General features: G+C 43.7%; 1 protein-coding gene across 1 annotated transcript in view; it reads right to left on the bottom strand.

Moving 5' to 3' along the window:
• The window catches only part of LOC112107610 (SITS-binding protein-like), a 67301-nt gene that overhangs the window by 43080 nt on the left and 4955 nt on the right, over positions 1 to 19266 (bottom strand). Inside the window, exons 2-4 of the mRNA XM_024201384.1 lie at positions 10521 to 10692; positions 2202 to 2409; positions 1395 to 1545 (exon numbers count right to left, since the gene is read on the bottom strand). Coding sequence (XP_024057152.1) covers positions 1395 to 1545; positions 2202 to 2409; positions 10521 to 10692 — 531 coding nt within the window. The remainder of the gene's footprint in view (positions 1 to 1394; positions 1546 to 2201; positions 2410 to 10520; positions 10693 to 19266) is intronic.

Raw genomic sequence — 19266 nt, 5'->3', positions numbered from 1 at the left:
TTAAAGGGCAGATTTTCAAAACAGCTCAGCTCTCACTTAAACCACCTAAATGATTGAGAACTGAGCTGGGAACTGAGCGTTTTTGACAATCCAGCCACTTCATTCAGGTACCTAAACTCTTGAAAATCTGGCCATAAACAACTTGTCCAAGGTCACACAGGGAGTCTACGGCAGAGCTGAGAAGTGAACCCAGCTCTCTGAGTCCCAGTTCAGTACCTGAACCACAAGAAGGTCCTTCCTCTCAAATTAAATAGCCTTCATCATCCCTTAAAAAAAATAACCACAACCCACAAACAATTCAGGAGCACACTAAAGGTAAGCCTACACTGCAATCGGAGGTGTGATTATAGCTTGGCTAGACATCCCCACTTATATATATACTGGCCTTTATACTAGCTTAGCACAGCTAAGTGAAGACATGGCAGTTCAGGATGCATGATCCCACCCAGAAACCTGGGTAAGTACTTGTGTTCCTAGCCTGCACTGCTGCATCTTCACTGCTATTTTTAGGCATGTTAGCTAAATAAAAGCTAGCTCAGGTGTACTCTCACAAATGCAGATCACACCTCCGACTGCAGTGTAGACGTACCCTAAGTGCAAAACAACTTTTATTATTCTTAAGATTAGATTTATACAGAAAAGTACATACAACACTTTGCCCCCTCTTTAATGATGTGTTGATCATTACGTTACATGCAAATTACTAGAACTAGTCCAAAAATGGTAATTTTTGAAAACTTCAAAATATTTTTCATTTTTCAGGTTTCAAAAAGGATAATGTTTTTGTTTGTTCAATTTTTATTTATTTTTTTGCAAAAATTTTGTCCCATTCACCCCCCTCTTCTCTCTTTTTTTTCCATTTTGCCACTGAAAAAAGGGGGTTGCAGGGAGAGGAGGAAAAAAGGAGAAGCCAAAACTGAAAGTTTTTAGTTTTCATTTTTTTTTCCCCAGAGAAAATTTAGAAAAACCATGAGGTTTTTTGTTTTTGAACAAAGTCGATTTTCCAATGAAAAAAAAATATTTGAAAACTTTTATCCAGCCCTACTGTTTGCCATAGAGATGGGAGTCCCAGCCTCAGATAACATCCGAACCATCTCCGATACTCTCCCATTCCTCTGCACACAACCTTTTCAAAGGTTCAAACGTTCCATTACGTTCTCCCACCAACCAAACCATGCACTGGTCATCACTTCTTACCTTTGGGGGTGGGGAACTCTTGGAAGAGGTCGCCCTCTCTGCCCTATCTCCTAAAGTAGCTCTCTGGGGGCATTAGGTTTCTACATCAAAAAATGGCCCATTCCCTGCTCCAGAGTAGCAGAGCCCCATCACCCCTTTTTGCTGGGCTTTCCTAAGCAGTCCCTCAGTTTGCCCTCACCCAGCATGACCGCACATACCGCATTGGAAAGTAACATTGTGGAATGTTCGTTGAGAGCAATTAGCCCCTCCCCGAGATGATGTCTTTTCAATCTGTTGAAGAAAGACCTTAATCCTCGCTCCATTTTGGCAGCAGAATCCGCTGCTTTGTAATGCCTCCAGATTGGCAACCTGCATCGGGATAATTAAAAAAAAAAAAAAGAGTCTTGCTTGATCTTACCAGATATTTAGTATGTCTAGCATCCCACAGCTGGGCAGAAGGTACATGACACAAGGTCTCTGAAGACAGTGTGTGTACGGGGGTGTGGGAGAGAGTAAAAGGAGGAAATAGTTGGAGAATACAACCCCCTTCCCACCAAACAGTATATGGTCTAGATCCACTTGGAGCATTACTTTGGGTATTGAGTGCAGAAGAAATGGGAATGTTCCTCCCCAGTCAGGACTGGCTCTAGTTTTTTTGCCGCCCCAAGCAAAAAAAAAAGAAAACCTTCCTGGAATGCCACCCCTGGAACTGTGCTGCCCCAAGCACGTGCTTGGTTTGCTGGTGCCTAGAGCCAGTCCTGTCCCCAGTGAACTGGACTTTTGGATCCTAGCTTTTGAACCAATCAACTAATGGCGATACTACTGCACAGTAGTAGGAATGGAAATGTTTTCATTAAATTTCTTGTTTTACATTCACTGGGAGACTGGATGGCTCAGGGCACTGGGTACAGAGCTTTTCACTCTGGATTGCTGGTGGAAGTCCATCCCAGTTCGATAGAGACCAAGGGTTGCTGCCATTGGATAGTTGTTTGGTGCCCACTGGAATGGGAAGATTTTTCTCTTACCCTAATATGTCAGTGTTTGGCAGCCTCCTCTCCTGCTCTGAGAGCTGGCTCCCTACTTCCTGGTGGGCAGACGTGATGTTTTGACTGATGCACACCATGTACTGTAGGGGGACCATGGCTATGCTGGAAGGGCTCTCAAGACAGAAGTGCCTATTGCTCTCCACTGAGAGGGAGATGGGGACGTCTGGTGCAACTGTTACTGTCACCCCTTTGGAGACAACAAGAGGAAATATTAAAGTCAGGGAACGTCTGCATTTCTGATACCCTCTCTCTCCTCCTCCCTCCTGCCACCCAAACGCCTCTCTTCTCCCCTCATGAACCCTCAGTTTGCTTCTAAAAATATTCAGGAATCCCCAGGACTTGCCTCATGTTTCCTCCTCTTTTTGTCTGTGGTTGTACAAATGGACATCTGAAAGAAATCACGGGCTAAAGGGGAACTCTCCGAACTATCCACAGGCTGGAATTTGGTCACTGTGGTGGGACTGGACCATGTCATCTGTACCCAGGGTGTACTGCGCCCCAGATTTGCTCACCGAAGGAGTTGGGTGATGGAATAAAGTAGTGTAGTCAGCTGTGAGACCAAGGTCATGCAGAGGGCTATGTGCCCTTTTGGGTCACCAGCCATCTCAAGAAGACTGACCCTCCCAGCCAGACCCTGAAATTAATCACTTCCAGGAGAAGGGGAGTCACAACATCAATATCATCTTCCTAGCCTTGATTAGTTTTCCCTGTATCCGAAAACGCCCGTTAGTGAAGAGTGCCGAATGCCAGCAATCACTGTCTGGTCTACATAGGGTGACCAGATAGCAAGTGTGAAAAATCGGGACTGGGGTGGGGGGTAATAGGAGCCCATATTAAAAAAAGCCCCAAATATTGGGACTGTCCCTATAAAATCAGGACATCTGGTCAACCTAGGTTCACAACTGCAGTTATAGGTCCCTACACCACACAGGTCAGAGAGCTGACTAGTTCAAACATGTTTTTCACTTCAAATATTTAATTTTTCCTTTTCAGGAGACATCTCTGCTTTTTACTATTTTAGACTGTGAGTGCGTGGTTGGATGCTTACAGGTGTAGTAGATCCTGTTAAGGGCACACGGGGAGGAACCAGAGAATATTCCCTAAACTTTGCCTTAAAATCAATACAATGTGTAGGGTGACCAGAGGACCCAATAAAATCGGGACCATCCCGATATTTAGGCGTTTGTCCCGCGTCTTTGGTCGGGACGCAATTTGTTCTGATATTTTGCAGTACACCTTTTTTTTTTTTGCTCCACCAGTGACCCCTCCATGTGTCCCGATATTTTCTTCCTCTCATCTGGTCACCTTAACAATGTGTCTGTTACTAATTCTCTCATTGTTTAGAGAAAAAGTTGGTAAAACTTTCTTTTATTAAAGTATCTTAGTAAAGTTTATATTTGAGGGGAGAAGAGGAAACAGATTAGCCCAAAGGTGGTGTTAGCCCAGTGGGGACCCTAAAGAGGAATATTTTGGGGGGCCCTCCGCACAACACGTAATATAAAGCAAATAGGGGCCCCCTTGAGCTGCTCGGGGCCCTAAGCAATTGTTTAGTCTGTTTATGCCTAGTGCCGGCTCTGGGTTATCCTCTGTACCTAACTGTATGCAAGGAGGAAAGCATTAATTGGCTTTTGAGACCATGGCACAGATGTAAACAAATGCTCTGGATATGCTAAAATATCCGCCCAGATAAATATTGGTGCCATAGCTGAGAGTAAAAGTTCTCTGACTGTGGTTTCTAATTAAGCAAATAGCTATTTCCTTGAACTTCTGCTTTAGGATTAAGAACTGATTATTTGCTGTGTTAATCTGATGATTTGACTAAACTGATTTCATGCCAGTATTGCTGCTAATTAGTTCAGTTGACCTTAATTTGATAACTGAGTTGATTAATGCTGAGTTTGATAAAAATTGTAGTAGTTTAGCCTTATTGATATGACCTTTTTGATTATTTATTATTTTAATAACATTTATAATAAGTAGACAGAGCCATTTTCCCCCTCAGTAATTTGAGCCCAAAACATAGAGAGCCTTTGGAGGGCATGAGCTGATCTACCTTGGAGCCCAGGTATCCCTCCCTAAATTAATGCTTTGGTTCTCACAACTGGGAATAGAAACCAGGTCTCCTGAGACCCAGTTCAATGCCTCCCCATTGGCCCACGTTGCCTCTCCTCAAGTGAAGCTAAACCTCCACCTTCAGCGTTCTGTTACCTCCCTGATTCTCATGTGTGACCACAATGCAGGGCTGTTTTGGGCCACAACTCGGGGGGAGGGCTCTACATTAAAAAAGCTTTCATGAACCATTTTTTAAATTTCACATATTGGCTTTAGCAAGATCCTTCTTGTTACAAAAAAAAAAAATCTACATTTATTTGCATTCTTGTTGACAGGGCTGGAGGGTGAACACAAAACTGGATGACACAGCAGGGCCATTGGTAAGAGGTGAAAGAAATGCAAGGAATTTGAAGAACAACAGAATTCAAAGGCCTCCAACTGGGATCAGAGCCTCATTGTGCTAGGTGTAGATGTCCAGAATAATACATTATCTGTTGTGTAACCTTTCCAGGGAAGAGACCAAGCGTGGGAAAAAGGAAACACTACTGTCTCCCATTTTACAGCTGGGGAGGTGAGGCACAGGGAGATTAAGTGACATGCCCAAGATCAGACAAGGAGCCTGTGGCAAGGCCAGGATCTGAACCCAGATCTCCTGAGTCTTGGTGCCTTAACCATCAGACCACACTTCTTTCCAACCGAGCTAGAAGAACTACAGTAAAACTTGGGATCTGACTGAACCACCATCCCCAAAAAGATTCTGCATCAGAGCAGAGCTTTCCTTGTTGGGGGAGGAGGAGATATACAGCTTTATATAATATCAATGTATCAGGCTTTTGAACTCTTGTCTAAGCAGTGAATTATCTATAAAATTCCTAGGCAAGCAATTTCTTTTGTCCTCATTCTATTCAGCCTAAGCCAAAAAGACACAAACCAAAAAAGTCATTATGTTACACATTGGATTTCACTAAAACATTCCACTGTTCAGCTGCTGGGACCCGTAAATCCATTTCCCATGACAGATTTATATTTCATGCATGAAAGTTTAGTTTACAAATCCAACATGACCCTTTCAGTCTTTGAAGCCTGGCCACTATTTGATCCACTTGTAACTCAAAGCTCTCAATACACAAGCCCTAATCAGGTTTTCTACATCTGGGTCTTGATCCTGCTTCTGTTGAAGCCAATGGCAAAAGTACCATTGACTTCAGTGGTCCAGGATCAGACCTCTAGTTTCTACATGAGGTTTTGACTTCTAATCAGCTCCATAAATGTTCGTGCAAATACACATGTTGTCTGACTGGGATGGACATCCTGCCATAATGCTGCCAAGAGGAAAGCCCTTCTTTGCCTCATTTAGCACTCTGAGGATATTTTTGTTAAACATGCAGAAGGCTGTGTATGTGTAAAAACCAACACACAAACTCTCACATGTCCCAGATCATGATATACATTTCACACCCTTATATTTGCAATATTGCTAACCCAGAAGGTTCAAAAAAATCAGGAGTCTAGGCTCCCTAAAATCATGAGATTGGCTTAAAAATCATGACATTATAAAGAAATTGTGTGTGGGGGGGGGTTCTGCCTTTTTGTTTCTGAGTATTTAGGTTGCACTCTGGTTATGTTTCAAGTTTTCTCTGCAATCATGAGGCCTAGACACTTTTTTTTTTTAATGAAAGCTGAGATTCTCAGGTAATCAAAAGTACCAGATACCATGAGATTCAGAAAAAAACAGAATTGGCAGCAGAGTAGTACATTATATTAGATTCTGACTTTGACTACGTGTCTGCACAGATGAGTAGGAGCCAGGAGGTAACAGGAACTATCCCATACACTGCTAGGCTGGCTACCTAGGCCTTGGGATTGGGTGCTTTGACGCATCGCCAGAAAGGGTTAAACATCCTGCAAAATAATTAACCGTGGAAGACATGTGGGGAGATAATGTTTGTGGTTTTGTGTATTTACATATGTATGAGTAGGGTGGACAATGTAATCAACAGTCTATGCTGTATTCTGATAATTCAGAGGTCAAAAGAACATCCTATCATGTAAATGAATTGTAAACACCGGATATCTCAGTATTCATCTCTCTTTGAAATGGACTGTGAATGGTGGAGGAACAAGCAAATGGCCTTATGTTAATTCATATAGCTAAGGGCTTGTCTACACTATGCAGCTTTTAGCGACAAGGACAGCCTTGTCGCTAAAAGTCAGCATGTGTTAATGCTCTCTGCCAGTATTTTGTCAACACTTTTGCCAACAAAATACTTCCAGCCCCGCGAGGAGCGTTAGAGAGTGCTCCTGCCGACAAAGCCACATTCATACTCCCACTTGTGTCAGCAAAACTTTTGTCTTTCGCGGGGGGGCTTTTTTAAGTACCCGTGAAAGACAAAAGTTTTGTCGACAACGCTGCAGTGTAGACAAGCCCTACGTACCAGTGATGGATGTCCTTCAAAGTCATCCTAATTACCTTTTGTTCCTTGAGGAATTCCAACTTGTCAAAAAACATGAGATTGTATAAAAGATCCTTGGATCCTGATTCTGTCATCTCAGATCTGCTTAGATTTTGTCAGGGGAAGTTTGAGTCACAAGACTGAGGTCCCAGTTATGCTGGTTTGCCCTGAATATGAAATTTGGACATTGGACTATGACCTATGAACTGAATTCTAAAGGAACTCTTCGCAACTACAAAGCTCACCATCTCTGCTGTGAATCTGAACCTCAACGAACTGAACTCATGTCTGTATGTATATTGATCTTTAAACTAAAATTTATTACAAAAACAAAAGAGAGAGAGTATGGTTAAGTTAATAAGAATTGGCTGTAGCGTGTATTTGGGTAAGATCGGAAACATTCATTAATCTGGGAGGTAATGTGTCCAATCCTTTGGGATTGGTAGAACCTGTTCTTTTATACAATGAAATAAGATTTACAGAAATTTTCATCATATTTGACGACGTGAGTACCTGGATGGAGGCCTGAGGCTGGATCACTTTAAGGGAACTGTGTTGTTTGGACTTTTGAGTAACCAGTAAGGTAATAAAGAAGCTGTTGGTGCTGGTTTAGTGAATCTAAGTATTGGAATATCCACCAGCTTTTTGGAGATTGTCTGCCCCATTCGTTGCAGTTCACCCTAATTGAGTGACCACAGCTGGCTCCCCACTAGGACCCTGGTCACAGGTGCACAGGAGTAGACACAGCTATTTGTCTGCTTCCTTCCTTCCTGAAGCAGTTGGGTGGGGAGTGGATGGAGCCTTGGCTCTACTCTCTCTCCAGCTTGGCCAGCACTATATGGCTACCTACCTTCTAGGAGCAGGAAGGGAATTGTGACTCAAGTCGCAAGGTGGATGTAGCATACACATGAGGCTCTTGCTCATGATTGTGCCTAAAGACACAATCCAGCCCTTTGACTTTATAAGGCTCTTCATTCCTGAATTTTTAAAAATGCAATAGATTGAAGACTTGGGGACTGTTGGAGGAGTTAGTGCAAGCCGGGGAGGTTAGTAAAGGAGTGCTAGATGACTAGTATCACAGCCTCAGGGGGAGAAAGGAAGCATCATGGGCTATACTTGGAAGCTGGAATAATGAGGGAAGGAACAGGCAGGCAGAGGAGTAAGAGCAGAAGGATCTGATTGGCATAGGGTGACCAGACAGCAAATGTGAAAAAATTAGGATGGGGGTGAGGGGTATTAGGAGCCTATATAAGAAAAAGACCCAAAAATCGGGACTGTCCCTATAAAATTGGGACATCTGGTCACCCTAGATTGGCAGGGGGACCAAGAGTGGTTGCAAGCCAGCCAGAAGGGCTGCATGTAACTGCAGCTGCGCCAGGCATTCCAGGTCTATTCCTCAAATGACACTTCTAACTGCATGTAGCTTGTCAGCTGGCAGAGACAGACATGGAGGAGTAGGTACCTGTGCAAAGGTACCGACTCGGGCAGCTCGCCCATTGCACCACCTTTCCCACCCCAGTTACACTGCTATTTTTAGTGTGCTGGCTTAGTGCATGTGTATCTACCTGAGCTGGAAATTATACCTTCAGCTGCAGTGTAGATGTACCCTGTCATCAGAATGGCAGCACCTCTACATCTGCTCTACACAGACGTAACTGTCTTGTCTACCCAAGGTGTGAGGCAGTGGAAACTCAGCCCTTCAGGGAGCATGTTTAAGGAATTGTGCTTATGACTGAGGAAAAAAACCTCTCCTGAGTTTCCATGCACATCCTCCTGAGGCACCATTTAATCTGTTCTGCTAGCGCGCTGCATGAATGGAAGGAGAAGAATTTCCACAATGGATTCTACAGACAAAATAGCAGCTGAAATAGTTATCTGTGACTTTCAGTAACGTATGCCACTAAAGACCTAAACACACATGCCATGTGCCCGGCAATGATACATAGTGCTAGCTGCCAGCTGCCAAGGGCTTTTCCAGTACTGTATCTCGGAGTTGCCCTCAGTGAATGATATTGTCAGGTCAGCATGCATTGAAAAGAATAAATAGAAGATTTCTCTGCCAGGGCAGATCACTGGCGCATGTAGTCCGATATCTTGCTTTTGGCAGTGCCAGTACCTGACCCTTCAAAGGAAGGGGTAAACACCTAACCAGTTGTGCAGTGTGGTATTTTGGAATTGGGATCTTGCAGATGATCATCTTACACCCTGAGACATGAGATCTGATTATCCTTTATTCTCTGAATTTGCATAACTACTAGAGTCTAGAGATAACAGTGCCATAAAATTATCCAGTCCTTTTCAAAATCCAGTCACAGGGACCTCTTGCAGCAGTGAATGTTTCAAATTAACACAGTGTGAAGAGAAAAGATAGGGCATGCAATTTGGCTAATTTGCTACATGCTCATAGACACCAGTAAATCAATGGAGGGGCACATGTTGATGGCACTTTCACCTCTGGGTCACAAGTTCTTTGGTTCAAGTTCCACATTAGGAGAATGCCAATGCTCCAAGACAACACTCCTTCTATCAGTAAAACTATATCCTAAGTTAGGATTCCTAACATCCAAAGCTGTGGGTTAGCTAGTTAGTGTGACGTTGCAGTCTATATGATTTTATAAAAATATGCTAATGAGTGAATATAATGTAACTGGAATATGCTTCATGCAAAAGGTCTCTTGTAAGGTATCATTACAAAGCTTATAATCTACTGAGTGTGTTCATCCTATTTCTATAAATGTATCACTCTTGTATCTAAAACTAGAAATATGAAATATAACTCTGAGGACCTATTGTAATTATGCAAAGTGTGGGCAATTAACGGTGGTTTGGAATCTTGATGGCTCCCATCAACCAGGACAATTGACTGTGGATGGCTCTATTTGCAGGGAAGCCTTCCTGTGAGTCAGGCTTGGGGTCTTACAGTGACATGTGATCATGTCACCTGAACTGGAATCCATCTTTAACCTGGTGCTTTTCCATTGAGAAGGGGGTTGGGGGATGGAAACCCAGAGGGACAAAGGATTCCTGTCTTATGCAAAAGATATATAAATGGGTGGAACAAAACAAAGTAGAGGAGCCATCATAAGAAAGCCCCTAGCTACCACCTGAGCTGGAACAAGGGCTGTACCGGGGGAAAGGACTATGCCCAGACTAGGAAGGCATCCAGTCTGTGAAAGAAACATATTGAAACATCTCTGAGGGTGAGATCTTATCTGTATTCAGTTTCTTACTGTATTAGACATAGACTTGCGTGATTTATTTTATTTTGCTGGGTAATTCACTTTGATCTGTCTGTTTCTACTTGGAACCACTTAAATCCTACTTTCTGTATTTAATAAAATCACTTTTTACTTATTAATTAACTCAGAGTATGTGTTAATACCTGGGGGGGGAAACAGCTGTGCATCTCTCTCTCTCAGTGTTACAGAGGGCGAACAATTTATGAGTTTACCCTGTATAAGCTTTATACAGGGTAAAATGGATTTATTTGGGTTTAGAACCCATTGGGAGTTGGGCATCTGAGTGTTAAAGGCAGGAACACTTCTGTAAGTTGCTTTCAGTTAAGCCTGTAGCTCTTTTGGGCAAGTAATTCAGATTCTGGGTCTGTGTTGGAGCAGACGGGCGTGTCTGGCTCAGCAAGACAGAGTGCTGGAGTCCCAGGCTGGCAGGGAAAGCAGGGGCAGAAGTAGTCTTGGCACATAGGTTGGCAGTTCCCAAGGGGGTTTCTGTGATCTAACCCGTCACAGTTAGTGTCAGCAACAATGAGAAATCACAGCAAAGTAACTCTTCTTACCCGTTGATCCCAAAAAGTATTTTTCTAAAACAGATCCATAGCCGGTGGGATTTTTGGTGAGGTTGCTGATAACAAATGGCTGGGACTTTGTATTCACATTGTTCAAAGGCCAGCGCTGGGCTCTGATGCTTGCTCCTCCGTACCAGGAGACATTAGTCATTGAAAAACAATCCTGCAACCAAACACAGAGAGTTCTGTTAGAAATGAAGACAGAAAACTCTTTGTGCCAGGGACTGGTACACAGGATAATACATACATAGGGTAATGAAGAAGTGAGAGAGGGCTCTTTACATTATGTGCTTAGAAAGGGAACAGGTTTAAGTGGATTGAGCAAGGAACTCTGCGCCAGTGACTCACTGGGGGGCCTTTGGAAAGTCAGAACCTCCGTGTCTCAAGCTTCCCCACCGGTAGCCTTCAGGATAATGACATTTCCCTCACTGGATGCTGTGAGGATTAACAAGTGAATGTTTTCCCAATGCTCTGAGGCAGACTGCTCTGCAAGTGCACAATACTACCGGTGTTGCCAGCCCCAAATATTCAATAATCATGAGACAGTCCTTAAAAATCCATGAGATTTTAAAAAGATATATATCAATTTTAGGTACTTTCTCTTTGTCTTCCTGTATCTGAGCTTTTAACTTAAACTTCAAAATGTGACAAATGTTTCTCCACAACCATATTTTTTTCATAAATGAAAGCTGAAATTCTGCATAATCACTTGACTCCAGGAGCTGGGGATTTATTAACATCAAGCAATAGCAAGACTCAGTAAAATCACAAGAGTTGGCAACACTGTTATTCTATTATCTCAGGTACTCTATACATTACATGCCTTAAAAAGTATCTACTTCTTATCAATCAAAAACTAAAGGCGATACTTTCCTTTTAAATCCTTTCAATGGATCTTGTCTCCAGAACTCTTCTGGGGAGTTCCACACATGCAGTGAAAGTGGAATATCAAAGCAGGTATCTACTACCATGTGGACTTGAGAGGGAAATTTTGGTCCAGTTTCCTTCCCCTATTGAATTTTTATGGTTTGCACTTCTATAGATACAGCAAAAGCACTACAAATATTGTTCATTGTGTATTTTATTATCTATATTAAAGCTGACCAGGAAATATCCCCCCCAAAAAACCACTGACAAAATATTGTTTTAATACAAAAAACCCAAATCTGGATGTTATTCAGATTTTTGGCAACTGAAAAGTGAGTTTTTATATTTATTTTTACAAAAACTCAAATTTTTGATGAAATTAGGGGGTTTTGTGTTGGAATTTCCATTTAATCAAAAAGCAGCTTTCCATCTAAAAGCTGACAGAACTTTTTGACCAGCTGTGGTCTATATACTGGAGAGAGAGAGAGCGAGCGCAGAACTGCAACTTTAACTTTAGCCGCTAATGTTCTGACCCAAACTAGTAACCCTTATTTAAAAAAAATAAAAATGCAGTCCTTTCAGAAAAACAATAACCTACCAGTCTAGATTTAAAAAAATATATATATAAGAAGCTCTCAATAGCAGTGCATCAAAGCATAAACCTGATTTAGAGATGCTGGAAATAAGAGTAATAGATTTTTAAGGCTAGAAGGGATGTGTGCTGTAGTGTACAAACCCCACACTGGGAAACAGAGGGTTAAAGAGCAGATCTGAGCCCAGGAGGCTCCGTCCAGACATATTTGCTGGAGGTGCTTGCAATAGAGGTGGAGTTTAAAAAGGCACAGCATAGCTCAGTCAGGGAGGTCAGTGCCAGTGAGCAGAGCTGTTCTGGTAGCTCCTGCGGGGATACAGAAAGAGTCCAATGCCATCTGGAGCAGACCTCAATTGGGAGATGCAGGCTGCCAGTGGAGAGACAGCAGAGTGCCTGCCTGTGAGTGAGGAGGAAGAACTTCCAGACCCCTTTCAGTTGAGTATGTATTGCAAGTCAATAGCCAGGCAACTACTAGGCCTCTAGAGAGACAGGGGATGTAGTAGGAAGTGACCCAAGGAGCAGTCTTGGTGATACCCTTGCCTTTGCCGCACACCTGAACTGCCAGCCCCAGGGCCCTGGGTTGGAGCCTGGTGGAGAGGGAGGGCCTGGGTTCCCCTACCAGCAATCTACAGCCTTGAGCCACTAGGTGCTACGGCCAACCCACGGACTTGGAACCATAATTGGGAAGAGTGTGCTAGTGCTCCAAGCACTGCGAGACCACCCCGCATCACAGGACCATTATGATAATCACATGCATCAAATTTCACCCAGTGGTTCCTTCACTGAGCCTTATAACTTGTGGTTGAACTAGAATGTATCTTTTAGAACGGGGTGGGCAAACTTTTTGGCCTGAGGGCCACATTGGGGTTCCAAAACTGGATGGAGGGCCGGGTAGGGAAGGCTGTGCCTCCCCAAACAACCTGGCCCTCGCCCCCTATCCACCCCTTCCTACTTCCCGTCCCCTGACTGCCCCCCTCAGAACCCCCGACCCATCCAACCCCCCCTGCTCCTTGTCCCCTGACTGCCCCCTGCCGGGACCCCCCGCCCCTAACTGCCCCCCGGGACCCCATCCCCTCCCAACCCCCCAACCCCTATCCACACCCCTGCCCCCTGACAGGCCCCCCGGGACTCCCACGCCTATCCGGCCGCCCCCTGCTCCCTACCCCCCAGTACCCCCTGCCCCTTATCCAACCCCCCACTCCCTTACCATGCTGCTCAGAGCACCAGGACTGGCAGTCGCGCCGCCCGGCCGGAGCCAGCCATGCTGCCCAGAGCGCTGGCAGCACGGCGAGCTGAGGCTGCGGGGGAGGGGGGACAGCAGGGAAGGGGCCGGGGGCTAGCCTCCCTGGCCGGGAGCTCAAAGGCCAGGTAGGACGGTCCTGCGGGCCGTAGTTTGCCCACCTCTGTTTTAGAATGACATTCGGTCTTGATTTAAAGACGCCAAATGATGGAGAATTTACCACATTCCTTAGTAATCTGTTCCAATGGTTAATTGCCTTCACTGTTAAAAATGTGCATCTTATTTCCAGTCTGAACTTTGCTGACTTCAATTTCCAGCTGTTATGCATTTGTCTGCTAGATTAAAGAGCCCTGTAGTACCAGATATCTTTTCCCTGTGCAGATCAAGTCACCTGTTAACCTTCTCTTTGATACACTCAGTCTATTTATCTTAAGTCTCTCTCATCATAAGGAATGTTTTATAGACCACAAACCATTCTTGTAGCTTTTCTCTAAACTCTCTCCAGCTTTTCAATAGGCTATTTAAAATGTAGACGTTGGAATTGAACACCATATGCCAAGGGTGGTCTCACCAATGCTGTACACAATGGTAACACCACCTCCCTACTCCTATTCAGTACCTACCCCTTTATACATATTGTGTATCTCAGCATCCGCCTGGGAGTTCAGTCTGCGTCGTCCACAAACTTTATCAGCGATAATTTTATATTTTCTTCCAGATAACTGACAAAAAAATATTGAGTAGCATTGGGCTGAGAACCAATCCATAGGGGACCCCCATTAGAAACACTTCCCTAATAGTTGTTAATGGAGAATTAAGAATGCTTTCATATCTATCAGGTAACTTGTTTTCAATTATTTTAACATGGGCCATGTTGATAGCCATAAAGAACATGGACAAGGAAGGGACCAAATGGGGAAAAGAAAAGCTGTGAATATACCATCCTCTGGGCCTGGCCAAAGGAGGAAGGGGAACATGAAGAACAGTAAAACCACTCAGGGAGGCTCTAGAGATGAGCTGTTCATTAAAGACGAAAAACCACCATTCAACCTTGGTTAGGTTTTATTCCCTCTCTCTAGCTTTTTCTATCCCTCCAGTAATGTTCTTTATAAAACAATAATTAAATGAAACACATACTGAGGTATAAAACGGCACAGATGTACTTTATCCAGTGGGCTGTCTTGACATTTATGATTTGCCTGTGAATAATTTCTCAAATATCTACCACCGTTTCTTGAGTTTTGCAATAGGCACTAGTCCACTGCAAGAAAGTCACAACAAAATGAATTCCCTTAGGTGGTAGCATACGGAAATTAGTGCCTCCATTTAAAACAAAATGCCTAGAAAATATTTCTAAAACAGTTTCTGCCAAATATGTCTAGTATATCTAAACAACGTAGTCATCCCAAACTCCTGCGAATAGAACCCTTCAAATGGACAGGCAATGGAAGTGAAAAGTGACAAATTCCAAACAGTTAAAAGGAAATATTACTTATCCAACACTCAACGTGTGGCACTCACTGCAACAAAATTATCACTAAGGCCCAGAGCTTAGCAGGATTATACATTTATACTCACAACAAGACTATCCAAGGTTACAATAGTGAACAACACAAAAACAAAACAGCAGTTTCAGATAGGATACAAACCCCCTTGCTTCAGGGCATAAACCAACTTCTGGGAATGGGGTGCAGTGGGGCAGGGTGTTAGAATGTCCATTCCTGGGGGGCAGGTTATCCCTTAACTACCACCTGCAGTTTCTTGCACCTTCCTCTGAAGCAGCTGGTGCTGACTACTCTCAGAAAGAGATTACTGGAGTAGACAGATCACTGGTCTGATCTAGTATTCTTACATTACTTTACAGCACAACACATTATCATATATTATCACTGTGACAGTGTACCCCATAAGGCTTTATGGGGGGGGTGCTTATAAATGTATGTATGACATAACTGGAATATGTTTTGTGCTGCCTGTGCCATGTAATATATCTCCGTAAAGGTTATGGTCTACTATATCTATTCATCCTATCTATACACATATATCATTTTCTACTTGAGGTTAAGAATATGGGCTGTATACTTGCTTGGTTTCTAAGTAAGCTTTGTGAGGCATTTGATCAGTTTCTTGAGGAAGGAATTTGCCAGGTTCAGTACCTGATCAGGAAACACTTGGGGAACAATGCATCTTGGAATGCTCCATTCCACATAAGAAGTCTTCCTGGAGTCATGCAAGATACCATGTGGACAATGGCTTCGGCCTGTAAAGACTGAGTCATGCAGGGACATGTGACTTGCCCAGGTGACTCCAGAACTCCATCTTGGAGCTGGACTTTGCATAGAAGGGAGGTCTCCACCCACAAGAGAGAGTCTATTTAAACCCGTGGGAGACCCCCCCATTTTGTCTTCAGCTGGCTAAGGAAGGAGCTTCTCCAACCCCCCCAAGATACTTGAAGGGAACTGGAACAAACAACAGTAACTACAGGGGGTGTGAGTGATTGCTGGACCCAGGCTAAAAGGAGATTAGCCTGTAAAAGGGAGCATTCTGGAACTGGTGAGGAACTTATCTGTATTTAGTTTGATTAGACATAGATTTGCGCATTTTATTTTATTTTACTTGGTGACTTACTTTGTTCTGTCTGTTACTACTTGGAACCACTTAAATCCTACTGTCTGTATTTAATAAAATCACTTTTTATTTAGTAATTTACTCAGAGTATGTATTAATACCTGGGGGAGCAAACAACTGTGCATATCTCTCTATCAGTGTTATAGAGGGCGAACAATTTATGAGTTTACTCTGCATAAGCTTTATGCAGGGTAAAACGGATTTATTTGGGTTTAGACCCCATTGGGAGTTGAGCATCTGAGTGCTAGAGACAAGCACACTTCTGTGAGCTGTTTTCAGGTAAACGTGCAGCTTTGGGGCAAGTGATTCAGACCCTGGGTCTGTGTTGGAGCAGACGGGAGTGTCTGGCTCAGCAAGACAGGGTGCTGGAGTCCTGAGCTGGCAGGGAAAACAGAAGCAGGGGTAGTCTTTGCACATCGGGTGGCAGCTCCCCAGGGGGGTTCTGTGATCCAACCCATCACAATCACCTTCTCCTCATCATCCCCTCTCATTATAATAGGATGTGTTGGTATGTTACTGTATGTAGCCCTGGTTCAGCAATGTACTTAAGCGCAGATGCCTGGCCAGAACCCTGGTTAATTACTTGGTTGGTTAGTCTACGCTGAAACTTATGCTGCAGTTTCACTGCTCCGCTGCCTGAGCTAGCTAGATTAAAGCTACCTTGGGTATGTCTACACCAGTTGCAATCATACTCTATGATTGCAATGCAGACACACTCAGTATGCGTGGAGTGAAGCATTAAAATAAAACCTTTCAATAAAGAAAATGGGTTTGTAGAGAGATGAGAAGCGCTAATATCCCAGCTGAGCTCCTTCCTTCAGGCAAGAGAAACAATCTGAAGAATCCTCCTTCTACTAAACATCTCTGTCCTACAATAGAATAGCATGCCTGCAAACCTGCTAGTTGCCTTTTTTCCCTTTCAGACATACGAGAAACTCATTGTTGGCCTTGAGACCAGATAGTCTCACATTTCAGAAGCTTCCTCTCACAGATCTGGACAGACATTTATTCCTAGATTCTAGTGATATTTGTGGACACAGGACCTGTGCCCAAATATTTAAGTCCTTTCAAAATGATCGGATCTGATTTCAGTTCTGCTTCTAGTAAATTAGTAGTAATCAAGGATGCTTTGCTGTACATTTAATATATGGCACCTTTCATTCTGGAGACCCAAATTCCAAGGGGCTGTGAAGAGAGCAGGACAAATTCTGCCCTCAGTTACATCCGCTTAAGTCTAGAGGAACTCCAGTGATATCTGAGCCTCTCTAGATTTACAGTGGTGAAAATGTAGGCAGAATTTGGCCCACAGACATTTATAATAGCAAGCACTGTTTTCCATCTCCATATTTTAAGATATCCCAATGGTTAATGCTGTAACAATCTATGTGACCACAGAGCTGAACCTTCCAATTTAGCCATCCTCAACTGGAACATGTTCCTCAAGTCTCCACTCAGCTAACTGTGGATTTACTCCTGGCTTCTGTAGAAGTCAATGGGAGCAACCCATTGACTTCAATGGGAGCAGGAGTGGGCCCCATATTTGCAAACACTGGGTTACTGATAAAAGGTTCTTTCCCATAAGGGCTGGACCAGATTCAATGGAGCTATATCAATTTATGACAGCAGGGAATTTGGCTCTCCATCAATCCAGTAACTATGTAAGCCATGCTTAGCACGATACCATAGGCTTACTGATCTTGCCATAAGGTTTTCAGGCAGACATCATGCAATAAATAACTCTGAGGATAATCCTAACATTGGCTATTTACTGCTTTTATTGTAATCCCTGACTTGAAAAGGACTTTCTTCCTCAGAACTTGAAAGTCTCTCCTGTTTTCTCTAGCATCCAAAATGCTACAACATGGCAGGCCACGCTTGCTTTATGACATTAGCACAGGGTAAGCATAACTCTGTATGTTTCATATTAAATACACAGCTGACTGTTTTATTTCATAACCAAAAGAACTGATCAAAGCACCATCTTCCCCGTGCTGCTTGGCCTCTCCACTGGAAGACAAAGGAGCTAGTTCTAGTCCGGGATTACGTTGGCTTCTGCTAATTAAATACCAGGGGAATGGGTGTCAGAACATCCTCCATAAGCAGGCTGCAGCCGTGTCCTCCCAGCCACTGGGGTTTCTGCAGCTGGGCAGTGTCACCGAAGAAGTGTCAGCGCTAGCTGGAGAGGACTCCTGGCCAGGAGATGTGCTGCTTCAGCAGAATTATCATGCAAAGGAGCTTCTGCACCTCCTGTGTCACGTGGAGGGAGGGGGAATTGGTGTGGCAGTCCTGCATGGGGTAGGGATAGGTTAGAGAAAAGGCCACAGGATCCTCAGTTACATAAATTCAATTGTCCTAAATGCCCTGTGCAAGTGGCACCAAGAGGTTGCAGTAGTGTAGGCTGGGGAAGCAGCCACACGGAGTGGGCTGAAGGGATTATTACTCTGCGGCTCAATGCTCTGGCCCCAGCTAGGATGTGTTTGCATCCTTCACCCTTTCATGCTTCACACTCACAAAGCCCAACTGCTCTGACTTTCTGCAGGGTGCAAGGAATGCTTTGAGCCTGCCCATGTGATACATAGGTCCCGTCCAAAAAATTCCTGTAGCAACTGCGTAGGAGCCTCTACAGCCCACTGCAGTTCTTATTCAAGGCACTGTAAATTAGGGTCTATACACTATGTACAGGTTTCAGAGTAGCAGCCGTGTTAGTCTGTATCCGCAAAAAGAACAGGAGTACTTGTGGCACCTTAGAGACTAACAAATGTATTTGAGCATAAGCTTTCGTGGGCTACAGCCCACTTCTTCAGATGCATAGAATGGAACATATATTGAGGAGATATATATACACATACAGAGAGCATGAAATGGTGGGAGTTGTCTTACCAACTCTGAGAGGCCAATTAAGTAAGAGAAAAAAAATTTGTTAGTCTCTAAGGTGCCACAAGTACTCCTGTTCTTTTTACACTATGTACAGAATCTCATGTGCTACATGGTACATTTAAGCCCTGTCCATACAACAGCTGAAACCATGCTAGCAACATATATATTCTTGTAACATCTCAGGCCCATCCTTGCTACGTTATGAGAATATATATTATGGGGGGGAGCTAGCAGTGAGCCTAGTTTGCCTACCGCTTCCTATTATAAAAGATTGTTGTGACCTTTTCTCTGAGAAGCTCTCAGACCTTCATTCTTTGTAATAGGCCTTTGATATTCAGCCGGGGAGATCCTCTTGGGCTACAGAAATGCCTTTTCTTTCTCCTAGGAAATTCCATTCAGGTTTGGCTGAGACATATGCAACTGTAGATTTTAAATCACCATTTCCCTTTTCTCGCTTGCGTCCCTCAGGGAACTTTTGGCAGCCTGCCCAAATGGCTGAACACGCCAAGGGTGGGCTCAAGCCAGGGCCACAG

This window comes from Terrapene carolina, unplaced genomic scaffold (assembly GCF_002925995.2).
Source record: "Terrapene carolina triunguis isolate 2854851 unplaced genomic scaffold, T_m_triunguis-2.0 Scaffold261, whole genome shotgun sequence".
Lineage (NCBI taxonomy): Eukaryota > Metazoa > Chordata > Testudines > Emydidae > Terrapene > Terrapene triunguis.
This window is presented reverse-complemented; position numbering and strand designations above follow the sequence as displayed.